This window comes from Podarcis filfolensis (genome assembly GCF_964270895.1).
Source record: "Podarcis filfolensis genome assembly, chromosome: 1".
NCBI lineage: Eukaryota > Metazoa > Chordata > Lepidosauria > Squamata > Lacertidae > Podarcis > Podarcis filfolensis.
In genome coordinates this window covers 58748789-58765154 of record NC_139604.1, presented here as the reverse complement: position 1 = coordinate 58765154, position 16366 = coordinate 58748789, and the positions used below count along the sequence as shown (strand labels likewise).

The following is a 16366-nucleotide window of genomic DNA, read 5'->3' as shown; positions in this document are numbered from 1 at the left end:
TATTTTAAATGCACACATTTAATAGTTCTTTCAATATACAGATCCTGGAAATGTTGCAGTGGACTGGAAACTCTTTTCAGAAAAAGAGAGAACTTCCTTGTCAACATGGATGCTCTTGTTGGCAATCCTTCTCTGAGATACAGGGAAACCTTCTGAGATCTGAGTCAGATTTGGAATCTAGAAAGTCTTAACGAAAACAGGCACATCCATGAGAGAGACTGAATAGTTCCTGATGAAGGTCCCTCCATCAAACACCTGCGCCGTGTTGATGTCCTTCCACTTCTGACCTTCTCTGGGCAGGTAAATATCTCTTTGACGTTGCCCTTGTTCAGTTATTGGGGCAACAAGGACCTGGATTGAAAAAGAAAAGTTAGAGGCATTGGAACATAGAAAACTGCTTTATACTCAGACCATTGGTCCATCAAGCTCAGTTGCGTAGACACTGCCTGCCTGCCCTATCTGGAGGCATGAGACATTGAACCTGGGATCTAATGGATGTGAAGCATGTGCTCTACCAGGGCTGTAGCCTTGCCGTTAGAGTATGTAATCAGAACACTGATGATTTCTGCTCAGCCCCTCCAAGAGGTGGGCAGGGTTTGCAATCCTGCCCGGGGCTTCCTGGGACCAGGGTGCCACCCGCCTTGGCTACAGAGTGGCCGTCGCCCCACTGATAAAGTAAAGCTCACTTTAAACCAGCACACTATTACCTGTTCTGATAATGACTTTGTATCATAACGGTGAAATCAATAAAGTTTGCTTTGACGCCATCTATTAAAATCCCACCCTTCTTCCCAAAAGATCCAAGGGCGGCAAACAACAAGTGATAAAACGATTAAAAAATCTTGAAAAGATGTTACAAATGTCTTTAAAAGAATTCCAAGACTGATGCAAACTGGGCAAAGACTGATCTAAAGAGAGGTTCCAGGAAGATGAGGGCAGCCTTTTTTTGGTTTGTTTTAAAATGCTGAGTTCTAAGGAAGTAAAGTGCACAAATGTTCATCATTAGAGCACAATGGTTCTTTCCAAATTCATGAAAGATTCTTTATGAGTGACAGACTTGAGTCTGAGTCCATACTTATTTTAATTGGTATTGCCAGGAGTTGCAAACACATTACGTTGTTTTTTCAGAACTGAACTTTTATCACAAATTTGGATCCCAGCCGCTCAGCAGAAAGGCCTGATGTTCTTAGTCCAATCTTTGGTTTTGCATTAGCTGTATCGTAAGAAAAGATCTCTTCTTGTTAATGCAGGCCATATTTCTGCATTGGAAACTGTCCGATTCAATTTTAGAGATTCCCCCCGCTGCCCCATTTAAGTGATTTTCTGGGGGGAGATATGTGATGATATCTTATAAGTGCAGATTCCACTTGTCAGCTTACCGTAGGCTGCATTTCACAAATAATGTTTGCCATGAAATTGAATTTATGTTCTTTTTAAAATGCAAGGGCCAAACTAGTGGAATGATGGCCTGCTTTGTTTACAGAAATGGATCTGCTGCTCCATTTCTATAAAGTGCAAAGCAGATTTAAAGTGGGAAAATGTCCTTTTTTGCTGCCTGTGCCTTTTCTCTGAAACCCCTTTGATTTTTCTCCTAGTGGACCTCCATGGCTAAAAGGAACACTGGCTAAGAGGAAAACACATTTCAAATTCACCTGGAAAAGCATAGATGGGGATATTTAATTCCCCCACTGATGCCATGCTTTAAATTGACCCAGGCACCAATTTAGGAGTCAGGAATACTCATAGCTAGGTCCTGCTGCCATCACGTCTAGTTCAAAAGTGGGGAAATGGCCACCTTTATTTGTCGCAAGCTGAATACATCCACTGAAATCAATATAAAAGCATCAAGGTCTCAGGACTTGATATATGTCAAAGCTCTGAGCCTTTCATGTTGGAAAGTGTAATGGCTTTTTACAAATGGCCATGATTTCCATTTCACCTCCAATAAAATGTACCTACTTCCAAGAACAAGGATCTTGGTACAGCGATGCTAGGACATTTGCCCTAGGCCTCTATGCAACAGATAAGAAACCTGTAATTGATGCTGACACTATTACCCTTCTGGAGCTGCAGTTCACCTTATGGAATTAAGGACAGGTCATGAGTATCTGTTTCACTTAACTGAATCAGATGAGGCAGTGGGATTCTGGAGTGCAGACCTGACTTGGAATGGATTCTGACACAGAAGAATATCTTAACTAGCCCCAATATAACCAGAAAAGGCCACCTATTCCTGAGTTTATAACCATAAACAAAGGTAATAAAATATGAAGTCAATATAAATGTTTATACTAATGTCTCCGTTCCACAAGGGTATTATATTTCTTTCACTCACAGAATTTCCATGTACAGATGCAAAGGTGATGACAGCTTTCTGACATACTTGATTTGTTCCCTTTCTGGGGCCTCTGTGTTTTACTACTAATGTTTAAAGATCACAAGGACACAAGCACAAGCCTGGTACAGTGGTACCTTGGTTTTCGAACAGCTTAGTTCCTGAACAACTCAGAACTGCAAACCTGGAAGTAGGTGTTCCGGTTTTCGAACTTTGCCTCGGAAGCCGAATGTGCTCCTGAGTTTCCGTTTTCACTGTTGCGCAGCTCATTTGAGTCCCCCACATAGTAATTAAGGCTTTTTTCCTGCCATTTTTACCCTTGCGCTGCTTATTTAAGTCCTCCCCCCATCGAAATTGAGGCTTTTCCCCTCCCATTTTTACCCTTGCACAGCTAATTTAAGTCCCCTCCCCCCATCGTAATTAAAGCCTTCCGTTTCTGTTTGCAGTGATATTTGATACTTTGTTTTTGCTATTTTTTTGAGTTTTTGTTTGTGTGGCTTTTTCATTTTTGTGACTGTGGCTTGCTTTTTGTTTTATGATTGATTGATTGATTGATTGTGTGACTGTGGAAATGGATAAAAGCCCCCCATCCAAACAGTGACTATCATCACTGCAGGTAAGATTTTTTTTTTTTAATTTTTATCATCTACAATACTGTCTTATTTATTTTATAGTACAGAACATTGATTATTGCTTTCATTTTATGGATCAATGGTCTTGTTAGATAGTAAAATTCATGTTAAATTGCTATTTTAGGGGTTGTTTTTAAAAGTCTGGAACAGATTAATTACTTTCTATGGGAAAGTGTGCCTTGGTTTTGGAACGCTTTGGTTTTGGAACAGACTTCCAGAACCAATTAAGTTTGAGAACCAAGGTAGCACCGTACCATTTAAGAAAGCACTGCCCTTCTGCCTCATTGCAGCTTTGCTTCTTTGTTCACCTGGCTGGATCAGCTAGACTCAAAGCAGAACACCTGATAGTGAAACTGATGTCATCTTCAGATGTTCCCAAGCAGCACCAAAGACTGCCTTGCCTAGGAAGATCAAAGTTTGACTAGGAAGATCAGTCATCTGGACTGAAACTAGCCCTTGGACTTGTAGCAAGGTCATTGTATGTTCCACACAATGGTGGCTGAGCAACCATCTGCCACAAGGTTTAATTGGTAACTAGCTGTTCCTACACCCTCGCTGTCAGCCCAAAGTCCATTTGTCTGTGAGAGCAAGTGTTCTGATTACTTGCACGTCTACATAGTCTGCTCCAAGGTGTATGGAACTTGTCACAATCAGGCAAAAGCCGTTTTCAGTTATGTGAATCAGAATACAGTGAGAAACATGCAGGCCCACGAGAGAGAATTGTGTATCATACCCACTAAAAATGTTCCAAGTTCTATAAATTACATTGTCTAAGAAGAATAACCACACCCAGACACACTCATTGTTCCACTCACTTGTGATTTTTCACTTCACAGAAGATATTAGGTTGCCTACATTTTTCATACCGTTCGGCTGTTCACATGAGTTGCCATTTGCAGAAGTGGCCACTGTATTTGGGGCTTGTCTACAAGGCAACAACATGTAGGAGTATCCACATGATGTCAGTCCTACCCCTGTTTTTGTCTTGGACCTTTCTCCCTTGTAAATGCAGGGATTTTCAATCATCTTACATCTTACATTTTAAAGGGCGGAAGGTCAAGGATCACACTTGGATGAGGTTCACATTTTACTTTGGACAGTACAGGAGAAAAGACTATCCTAACCCTGCACATTCTCTAATACAGTAGTAACCAAGACAATTTAAAGCATCAAAGCAGAAATAACTGATCAAAAAGATTGTGATGAGGCAACTACTGCTCTTCTTAAAACAGTCACTGTAAATTTTAGAAGGCCTCAAATGCACACAAAACTCCATTGCCCTTTGAGCGCTTAATGAGCCCTCAGTGAGAGTCTTCTTAATATGATTAAAGGCAACACTTTAGATCCTACCATGCACCAGCCTCAGAACTAAAGACACTAAAGATCAATGTGTCGTTGCCTTGATCTGGGAGAAATATTTAAGTCTTTACATTAATCATAAGTTCAGCAAATAGGAAAGTGCTTCAAAAGATTTAATTAGATATTGGCTGTATTTGAAATGCTAACAGCAAAGGGAATTAGAATGTTAACTGCTCTTTAATTTATTTCCCGTTGCTTGTTAATGCTAATTGATTATAACATTAACGGAGCACCCAATTGCCTTATTAATCTAGACAAACAAGATTTGAAATACTTGGAGGCATCATTGGCATGAACATCTCAGAGAAATCAATCTCATAAACAGTCTTCCTTGTTTCAAGATGCCTCTAGGTGTGGACAGCTAGTACCACCACCCATGCCTCCTTTTGCCCAAGTCAATGGCATCATAGCGAAAAGGAGCTGGGTATTCCTAGAGCGGTGGAAGATTCTTCTCCAACATGTAAAGACACACATATGGAGGAGATAGTTATTTAAATTTTACAGTGGACAAAAAAGGGGGCAGCATTTTATAGTTCTTTATTTGCATTCTTTTCCTCCAATCTCATATAGGAACTTACACCAAGTCAGACTGCTTGCCCATCTAGCCCAGTGTTGTCTGCTCTTCTGACTGGCAGTGACTTTTCAGGGTCTGAGGCAGAGGACATGATGCCAGGGATGGAACCTCAGACCTTCTGAGTTATGGTCACTGTCCTACATTTCTAGGATACAGGGCAGGTTATAGGGTTTCATTATGACCAGTGCAAAGTCAAGATGATTGCTACAGTCCAATGGCTTTGCTATGCATGTGGTGCTTCCAATGCATACCCAATGCGTATTTGATGCATACCCAATGCATATTGAAAGGATGTCTCAGTCCTCTTCTAACAAATACCCCTCTCAACCACCTCTTGTGGTTCACCTGGATTCACAGGCTTCAGGCTTCAATGGGGAAGCTCAACAACTTTGGTTGCCCCCCCCCAACAAAATTCCTGGCTATACCCATATGCCACCGTCACTAAGAGAGCAACATGAAGAACTAGCTTATTGAGCAAACAACGGTGTGACCCCAGCCAGTTTCAGTGGTTCTTTGGGCCAGGGTCTGTTTGCGACCCATCATTCCTAAACTTCCATCAATGTAATCCAGAGTTCCTTTTCACAAGCGGCCAAGGAGAAACTAATCATGCTTCAACAGAATCAATGGAGACATGTGCTTAGATTGTTACCCAAACAACAGAGTTGATATGGAAAGTGGTCTTCACAGAATGGACCTCTAACTGCTATTGATCTCCAAAGGGTTTCAGTCCATTGAAGAAAAGACTGTCGTATTGAATGCCTATAATATACCACCTCATTTATTTACGGGGGCGGGGCAGACCATGATTCAGTGATTCAGGAATAATGTGTGATTCAGCATGTTTTTATTGAAAAGTGTCATATGAATTAACAGGTGAACCTTTGGGTATAATCTATGGGCAGTCACCAATGTAGAACTTTATCAAGTAGATTCTAAAGCCTGCCACCGTAATCTGTGATTATTGTATCAGCAGAACACATGTTCTTGTAGTATCCTCATTTCCTCAGTTTTGTCTTTTATTTATACAGGTGAAAGTTGTTGTTTTTCCATGCTAGCAAAAACAAAACAAAACCAGAAGCTTCACTGGAGACGCAGCCAGTCATGCTATAATAAATCAAGTTGATCAACTAAGAATGCCCCATAAAACATCACCTCCTGCATAACTAGCCACACACAGAAAAAGCGTATGATACAGCTACGTCCAACAGGCTTTCCCAGACTATTGTAGAAGACTCTAAAGTAAACCAACAGATGGGTGATGGATTTTCCAGGATGACAGTAGTAGGAGCCATAGAAGGGGGAGTGGGGTGAAGATGGAAAGAAGCGTGAGAGGAAATATGAGAAGTGAAAGTGAGATCTACAATGTCACTGAATGGAAAGCCCCATATTTCACTCTGGTACTGTAGGCATTTGCTTGCTTTGCTGAAAGCATTGTAAACCTGCCGGTTGAAATACTGATGTTGCTGGGCTTTTGTGTGGCTGTGGAAAATGTCACATAAATCACAATCACTCCAGTGAACCCTCTGCCAAAGGGAAGGCAATGGTGGGAAACCAGCGAGGAATGATAAATGTGAGGTAGTGGCTGGAAAGAGGCGACATTGAAAGGGAAAGTTTTAAAAGTGCTATTTACTTCTCTGACCTAATGGTTGACCTAGTAAGGAGGTCACAGTGGCCTGGTTCATATGACAGGAAGAGTCAAACTACATGGAAGGATGCATGAATCTGTCTCATTTTGGTTTCTCTCTGTTGCTCATTTTTTTTCAAATCTTAAATTCAATTCTCCACGTTCTGCATCTAATTTTCATATTTCTTTTTTTTAACCCTCATGAAGATTCATCAACTTTTTAGTGTGAATTTTTCCTAATAAACACATTTTTGTTTGCAATTTTATTTAATACACACATTTTTGCACTTTGATTTAATGCATTGTTGTGTTATTTTTATGAATATACACATTTTTATGCACACCTTCCCCAATATATGCATTTATTTTTAATTATTTTACACATTGATTGGAGAACTGCATTGCAAAATTTAGAATAGTGCCAATTTCAATTCACACATCATTTCTGGAAGTGAGAATTAGGTAGCTTTTTGTTAAATTGAGAATCAATTGCTCTTCCCTGGCCCTTTTTCCTGCTGCATTGAGCTAAGCCAAAGTTTGACCCATCAGACATTCTCCAGGAGCCTGCAAATTTTTTGCAGTCCTCCTAAGCCATACTTTGCCTTACTGCACCATGCAAAACAGACTATTGTGTGTGCCGGGGATGGATATCTGACAGGCCAAAGTCAGGGAGAAAGTGTTGTTTTCTATAGCAAGTTATAGCTGGGGAGTACTGGGACAACATTCTGGAATACTTAGTCAGGGACCATTGGTGGAGACCCTGTGCTTTAGGTTATGAGTAGATTCTGAGGGATGCTACCTTAAACAAGTCAGATACCTGCACCTTTATAAAGAAAGCATGCTATAACCTTTGGAGCTGGACAATTGATCATATATTCATATCTCTCCTCCATTTCTGATGTCCATCACAGTCGCATTCCTGTGAGGAATCCAGTTTGCAGCTCTACCCTCATGATGGATAATGGGCTGCTGCCAGGCCAGATCTAGACCCTAAAGCAGTTTTATCTGGCTTGCCAGGCAGACTTGACACAGAAGTAAAATTTTGCAACAAATTTTTTTTTGCAGTCCTTTACAGTATTAGAGTATGTTTTATACCATCAGCATCCCGCTCATTGTCTGGAAAATACATCAGACCCTGAACATGAAGAAGTTAGCCACTCCTTCACCCCCACTTAATGTATTGACGCTAAAATTGCCAGATGTCTGGACATGTAGAAACCGTTTAGATCCGTTCTATTTTTCCAAGCACAAGACGTTAATGGGCCAAATAAACCTTAAATCAAAATTTGGCTCTTGGTTGGCTCTCTCCCCCCCCCACCTCTTTCAATACAATAAGTACATCTCAATCATGTCCTCCTTGACTTTTTGTAAACTTAAAAATCTCCACATGCAAAGTTTTTAGACTCTCCTCATGTGGTGGGTACTCCAGCCTCTTGATTATTTACTTGCCTGCTCTGTATCTTTCTCCTGTCCTGTAGTATTTATTTGGAGTGAAATATAGGCATTCCACCAATTTATGTAACAGCATTGTGATAGGGATTATTTTTTTTAGGGGATCAAACATAAAGCTAACATGTGATTTATGTTTCCCCACACACTGCCACTACATGAGCTTCTGTTCTTCATGAACTTTCCATTCTGACTCCACAATCCCCTTCCCGAATAGTCACAGCCAAGTTAGACTTCATATATTAGGATTTTCATGTCCCAGCAAGCATCACTTTGGACCTCCTTGCACCAAATCACATCGCCCATTCTACTGCCTATTTTCTCAGTTAGAAGAAAGCTTTCACACACAGCTTGGGTTTTCACCATCCTGAGTAGCTTTGTGTCATCTTCTACACTTTTGTTCTCCTCTGACTCTGAGTCCTTCATGATTAAGTTAAACAGCATGGATCCCAACACAGATCATTGGAAGACCTCATGGGTGATTTTCATCCATTGTTAGTAATACACTTTTATTCTTAGTCTCTTTTCTGTTTTTAATGCTTTAATGTTGGAACCTTCTGGTAACATTTTGTAGGAGTCATTTGGGAGGAAGATGATAGAGATAGAGGCAGACAGATATATATATATATATATATATATATATATATATATATACACACACACACACACACACACACACACACCCCAAATATATAATGTCCACTGGATCACATATGTCTCTGTTTTCCTACACAGAGCAAGAAGTTGGGCAGGTGATGTTCAAGGTACCTTCCATCACTATCATTGTATGATTTTACATTTTGACTGGACAGTCTAAATGTGTCTCGTTCCAAAAGTTTAGTGAGGCAAGAATTCCATTTACAGAAGTCATGCTGATTCCTCCTCAGCAAAGTTAATTCTTCCATGTTTTCAGAATTCTAGCTATAATAAATGTTTTCTGCCAATTTTAATTTATGAGGGTTTTCTATCATCAAGTATTCTATATTACCTTCGTAACTTTACAGTACATGAATTTTCAAAACCCGTAGAGACTGAAATGTTCAGTACTATAATATAAATCCAAATGCCTTATAGAAAATATTCAGTCCCTGAGATGCCCTTCCTGATCCAAAACGTGCTGGGGTAAAATTTATTTCTTACCTCATCTCCTATGAGAAATTCATCATCAATTGTAAAGGTAATGGACTCAGTGGGGCTGAGCCACCATACAGGTCGAAAAATAGGGTATCCTACAGAGAGCCACTCCTTGCTGTATTTTTCAACAAGAGGCACCACAAAACTCTGATGTGTCTGAACATAGTTCCTGGTGAGATTCAGCACCTGAAAGAAAGGAAGTTCAGCATATTATTTTAATACGCTGTGGAGAAGACAATAGAGAAGCAGGTATTTTAGTTTGATTTATGTTCTCCCAAAGGGAGTAGATACAGAGGGTGGAATTCAATGTCACACTTTTAATCATTCCATCTGCACAAGCATTGCAGCTTCCACAACTGGGATTCCACCCTCCCCCACACTGTGTGCTGTAATGGGGGTTCTTCCAACTGAGCCAATTTCAGAGTGTGCACAAGGGGGGGGGGGAGCTGTGTTCTATAAGCAAAAGTCCTTGCACAGGTCTTCTCCTAACAGGGATGCCTAGGTGAATCCAACCCAGAGTAGCCAAGAAAATATGAATTTAGTGGTATTGTAATCCCAGCCTATCTAAGTCTCTCATCCTTGAGCTTGGATGAAAATCATCTCTTCAGTCTCTTATCATGCTAGTCTTTACTACTACTATTTCCGTAGCCAGCATTGTGTCGAGAGGAGGAGAATGGCAGTAACCACAAACAAATTGGTATAGAATATTTAGAGCAAATTCTATAAGGTGGCTTTCTTTTTTCAGAAAACTGCCTTCTTTGAAGTTTCAACTGAGCTCTAGAACATAGCTAAAGGACTAAGAGAGCATAGCTAAAGGACTAAGATAAGAAGATTAGTATAAGCAGAATTAATAGTGGGAGAAAGAATGTGAAAGGGGAATTAGAAAGGAGAGATGGGGCACACAGCATGAAGCAACTAGGAGGGGGTAGTTTGAACTGATTAAGAGAAGCAAAAAAGAAGACTGTGAATGGTAGAATGCCATGAGCAAGGTATGCAGCAGAGTTTAGGGCTGAAATAAGAATTTAAGATGAGGTATAAGAAAGCCCTGGTGATAGCTGAGGCAAGAAAGTACAAGAACTTGAACCAGAGTTTCTATGAAATCAGAAAAAGCAAATGTTGGCAGTGTTAAGAAGAAAAATATTGCAAGATTTGGCACCAGAATCTTTTGCTGACAAACAACACAGAGGCAATTTTCTCTCTCCCTCCCTTTCTCCATAACACCCACCCACACCCCATGTGCAAAACTGAAGCTCACAGCCAGCCCTACCTTTGGGCAAAGTGAAGCAGCTTCCCTAGGTAGCAGACGTTGGGTGGAGAGACAGCAATTACAGCCACTTTGCTGCTCCTACTAAGCCCCTATGTTAGAGGACAGAGCTATATATGCTACATGGCATGTCCTGGCTCCCATAAGCTGACTTGCTATTTCAGGTGTGGCAGAGGACCCTGTCCTACCACCAGTGTTAGATTAAGATTCAACTGCTGGTCCAGTTAGCTTCTGTATGTGAAATGGACCATCTTGTCCTTCACCTCAGGCAGCAAAATGCCTTGGGCCAGTCCTGGATGAAAGTACTGATGATGTGTTAAGGAAGATGGAAGTGATGATTTCAGAGAAGACATACAGAGTATACTGTTTAATCCACCTTAAACTTTGGTGGTGGTGAATCATCCAAAATGAGACATTGTGGAGATAAAAAATATTAGTAAGAACTTAGGGAGAGAATTCGGGAACCAAGAGAGCAGAATAGTATCATTAGCATACCAGTGGTAGTTGATATACCTACCCAGTCATCACAACAGACCCACGGTGGAGTACGGAAAGACATCACAGGAAGGAAAGTCACAATCTGCAGCCATCTAATATATAGCTCTTCATCGATCAGAAATTCATTTGCAAGACTTCCTCCTGCACAGCACAAACAAATAAAAATGGTTGGGCAATAGGAAAACTGTTATAAATATTTAGAATTCAACTTTAATCTTTGATCCATTAATTTAGGAACGACCAGGTTATATTAATGATATATTATAGATTATTATTGTTATTTATATCCAACAAAATATTAAAATACAATAGTACAAAATGTTAAAATACAATAGCTTCATCCCAGGGCTCTTCCAGACAGCCAGTTAATTGAGCATTCATCCTGATACAGGTGCACAATATCTGCATGAATGTTTTACAACACTGTTATTTATTGAGACTTCATGCTGCTTTATTTGTGTGCAAGTTACATGTCACAATCATTTTCAATGTGTTAGCCCCCCCCCCCACTTTTCTTATCACGAAAATTCCAGGGGGGTTGGAAGCAGGTTTGCTGCACAAGAACACCACAACCACTTTAACTGCACAATCTAAATTTGCTGGTTTACAGCTAGGGGGTCATTATATGTTGGTCAGTCCAGCTCAATGTTGTCTTCATTGTCCGGCAACAGCAGTCCTGGGTCTTGGAAAGGAACATTCCCATTTCTACCTGGTCTTCCTCCATGCAAAGCAGATGGCCTACCATTGAGCTATGGCCATTCCCCACAAAAGAGTGACAGCTTGGAAGTGGCTTCTGTCTCCTATTTCCTGGTACAGGAGCCAATAAGATCCAAAGGGAGAAAGAAGAGGCTAGAGAAGCCAGCGTTGTTCAAAAAGACACATGCCAGATGCTTAAACAGTCTCGACGGCTCAAAGCAAATGGAACTGAAGAATGGCCTGATCCAACTCACATTTTGGCATTGCTGGCATTCTGGAAACACAAGTTGTAGGAAGAATTTCAAAAGCAGTGGGAAAGTGGGGTGGCGGGGGGACGGGGACGGGGACACCGAGTATATTGAGATTTCACAGAGAAACAACATTTCTGACCATCTGACTCCTAACACAAAACAATGTAATTGGCTTGGAGTACATTATGAAGGATTCAAGCTGAGATGTGAAACAAATGGGGGGCAGTTTCCAGCTGGAAAGGAACAGTACATAGTATAAATAGTGGGCAATCCAGATAATCTGTTAAAAGAAAGAACATCTTTCATCTCTCTTTCTGGCGCGTGCTTTGCATTCGTTGCTTTAGCAGCTTGACTGCTGGCATATTATAACATCAACAGTCAGCAGCCTGGAAGGCAAACCATGGACACAGCAGGTAAAATACATAATATTGTACTAAAGACCCTGAAAAGAAAACGTTCCCTACTCCTGTGTATCTCATTTATTCCTGGTAACTGCTAAATTCACATCAGTGCAAGTGATTGGGTTTGGGCGGCTCTTAGGGACCATTCCAACCTACCACAAAAAACCAGGGAAAAACCCCATGTCTATGACATTATAACTAAGGACCACAGGGGCATCTTGAAACACATTAACTATGCAGGAGTACCCAACCAGGCCTTTGGCTGATTAACATCTTATTTCCCTTTTAAATGGGTTTGTGGGAGGAGGAGGGGTGGGGTTCATTGGTTTGTGTTTCTTGTTCTTGTTTTTATCATGTATTTTGTGTTTTTATCTTGCGTTTTATGTTGTGAACCACCCTGAGATCTACAGATGAAGGGCGGTATACAATTTTAATAAATAATTATAATTATAATGCCCTCCAGATGTTGTTGGACTACAACTTCCTCCTTCCCTGACCATTGGCCATGCTGGCTGAGGCTGATGGAGGCTGGAGCCAAAAGCATATTGGGAACACCACACTGGATACCTTGACCTAAAATTTCATGCAAGGAAGTTATTTGTTGTCCAGCTGCATAGTTTCTTTATCAAAACAGAAAAGTGTCAGGCCCCCACATACATAAATTTAAATCTTTTTATGATCTGCAGAGACATGACTTCTTAATCCAACATGAAAGAAACATCTTCTAGGTAGAAATGTAGTGAAGGGACACTTATAGACTGAGAAGTCTTGGGAAGCCTTGTGCCAAAAAAGTTCTGCCCCATCCCCACCCACAGAAGGTAGATGCTGAAGAGTACACCCGTACAGCTTGTTTGCCAAATGGGAAGAATGAACTATAACCTTGAAACATAAACCCATCTATATTAGCAGGTTGCAGAGACCATCTTAAAATCCATGCATATACAGAAAAATAAAGCAATTCCACAGATGCTGCCAATATCACTTGCAATAGGAAATATTGTGTCCTGTCATCCCACCCTGGATTATATAGCGTTTTAACACATCCAAAATACTTCGCCATGTAATGTGACATGACACCGCTTCATCTAGCTTCATAAATCCTGAAGGGGGTTGGAGATCATAACACAGGTTTCCTCCATCAGAGCAGAAAACTGAAATAAGGAAAGCATGCTGCAAAGGGGAGCAAGCAGATTTCCTGGTGAAATACTAGGTGCTGGCTAGCAGGCGAAAGGGTGAGGGTCAAGAGAGGATTCTTATTAAAAATATTGCCTCAGGCTTAAGGAGCCCAATTCCTTCAGAAAAGGGAATCGCTTTCCAAAACAGAATATTTCGTTCTGAAACAGCCTCACATTTTATCAAAAGTGACAGCTCACTGTGAGAACAAGGAGTGCATGAGCTCCCTCTTTTCAGCACGAAAAGAAGGATTTACTACAGGGTTCCATTGGTTCAAGTCTATTGTTAAAAAAAACTATTAATATTTTTATATCTCTTGCCACAAAATTTTACCTCCTCTTCTAAGAGACATAGATATTGTTATGAGTATGTACGTGTGTGTGTGTGTTTGTGTGTGTGTGTGCACACAAAGCAACAGATAGGATTTTTAAGGCATCACACAGCACTTCAGAAAGTGCTGGCTCCCAGAGGAATGCAGTTAGATGCAATACCAGAAGGGTGATATTCAACTAAAAAATATGGGAGTTCAATTACTTCCACTTGTGCAACAGGACTTCTGTCCCATGCTATCCCAAAACCAGCTCCAGAGGGCTGGGGGAACTCCCAGAACAGATTTAGGTGCCACATGGGGTAGGGGGGAAGTCCAACTATATAACGGAAGTCCTTCTGCTTGCTCAAATACAAGCCTAATATCATACATTTATTACAGTAACTAATAACACAGAGATATTAAAGTTTTAAAGCAAATGTTTTCACTTTTGGCTTCTTCAGTATACTGTACCTCCCCCAAAAGCCACTGTGTCTGGGCTTTACAGGACTGCAGTAGGAAGGGAGAATTGCCCCAAAACGGGAGCCCTGTACAAATGGTGCAAAATTCCTCCACCTGATTTCAGGGAATTTGGCTCTCTCACTGCAGTCCCTTATGGCACAGCCCTCAATGCTTGCTAGGGCTCATCAACTTTCTAAAGGGTACAGGTGGAAGAGGGGAAGAGAAAGATTGGTTGTCCAAGCTGCCTTCCCATTTGTCAGATGATTTTTTACAAATGATTTTTTACAAATGGACTGCTCTGGAAACTTTGTTCTCATTACACAGTTTCCCCCCAGGTATGCATAACTTCGAATGCTGAATCCAGATCTTTACATTGCAGTCTGAAATGAAGAAATTTAAACCTGCTGCATGTAGTTCATTACATCAGCGTCAACATAAACAAGAACTTTAAAAGGTTTTAAGGGTGTTTGGCTGTGTGCAGGACTGAATCAGGGACCTTTTGCATGCCAAGCATGCGCTTAATCGCTGAGCTATGGGGTCGATGTGATCCATGCTACAAATCAGTTGCAGTCCAAAAGCCTCTGGGCTTTTGCTAACCAAATGAATGAAGCTGGGATGCCATTACTTCTATTTCTATATACTTTTAAAACAACAACACCACCACCCTCTAATTTCGGCAGAACTGAATGTATATGCAATTCCTGCTTAATTTTTTTAATGATTAAGAAATGTGCTGGCCAATTCTTGTCAACAGAAAATCAATTAAATCTAATGGTGCACCAAACAGAACTTCAGGCACTGATGTTCCTCAAGTTCTACTTGGTGTAGCTTTCATGAACATAGTTGATTAGGCGAGCAGATTATATGCATTCATCTCCCCTGCAGGAGCATAGAAAGCTGCCTAATGGTCCATCTAGAACAGTATTATTTAGAGAGGCAGTAGCCAACATAGTGTCTTCCAACTCCCTTCTCTTGCGGGGGCCCAATTACTGCCATTGCCTTCTGTTAAGAGTTTGGGTGTAATCCTTGATGCCTCCCTTTCCATGGAGGCACAGGTTACAGCAACAGCCAAGGCGACATTTTTCCACCTTCGCCGCATCAAATAGTTGGTCCCTTACCTTTCCTGTCCCAACCTGGCCACAGTGATACATGCGACGGTCACCTCCAGATTACTGTAATTCGCTCTACGCAGGGCTGCCCTTGAAGCTGTCCCAGAAACTCCAGCAGGTGCAGAATGCTGCAGTGAGGCTCCTCACGGGGTCTCTGCCATGGGAGCATATTCACCCAGTGCTTTTCCAGCTGCACTGGCTCCCGGTGGAGTACAGGGTCAGATTTAAGGTGCTGGTTTTGACCTTTAAAGCCCTTCACCAATATTTTAATGTTGTATTTTAATCTTGTTTTTAAGTTGTATTCATTCAACTTGTTTTTATTATTGCTTGTTAGCCGCCCTGAGCCCAGCCTTGGCTGGGGAGGGCAGGGTATAAATAAAAATTATTATTATTATTATTATTATTATTATTATTATTATTATTATTAATCCAGATGTTGTTAGACTCCAACTCTCATCAACCCCGACCACTGGCCTTGCTGTTTGGGGCTGATGGGAGTTGCAGCCTGACATCTGGATGGCAGCTGATCAAGACTCTGCATTGACCAGCAACTTCTCTCCAGTGTTTCAGACATGGGTCTTTTGCAGCCCTTCCCAAAAATGCCAGGGATTGAATCTGGGGCCTCTTAACACACAGCATATGGGCTCTGCCCATGAGATCTGGCCTTTTCTCTCAGGGGCATTTTCAGCCCTTCTATAAAACAGATTCTAAGAAGAAGTAGGAGAAGTTGACCTTAAAATAACGTTACCTATTGCATCCGGAATAAAAAAGTTATAACCAAGAAGACTGTAATGAAGCACCGATGGAATAATCCCTTTCAAGCCAGCGTAGCTCCAGTCGGACTGGCGGGGGTTCATTTGGAGAAAGAGTGGCAGGTGGCTGGCTCTAGAAGCAGCAGAAACAGACCAGGAGTCAAACTGGAAACATTGAAAGGCACAGTAATCATTCAGCCTCCCCCAAACTTGACGCCCTCTAGATGTTGTTGAATCACAACTCCCATAACCCCTGACTTAGCCATGATGGTTGGAGCCGCTGGGAGCTGTTGTTCAACAACACCTGGAGAGCACCAGGTTGAGGGAGGCCAACTTAAGGCACAGG

The 16366-nt window shown here is 41.2% G+C and overlaps 1 protein-coding gene across 6 annotated transcripts in view; it reads right to left on the bottom strand.

The window, feature by feature from the left end:
• LOC310743021 (SITS-binding protein-like) overlaps nt 1-16366 on the bottom strand; it is a 33662-nt gene continuing 17296 nt past the window's right edge. For all 6 annotated transcript variants that reach the window (XM_083573067.1, XM_083573066.1, XM_083573065.1 and 3 more), the window contains 4 exons: nt 16017-16153; nt 10889-11010; nt 9114-9293; nt 1-351 (listed from right to left, as the gene is read on the bottom strand). In XM_083573067.1, coding sequence (XP_083429193.1) covers nt 178-351; nt 9114-9293; nt 10889-11010; nt 16017-16153 — 613 coding nt within the window. In that variant the 3' untranslated portion in view covers nt 1-177. The remainder of the gene's footprint in view (nt 352-9113; nt 9294-10888; nt 11011-16016; nt 16154-16366) is intronic.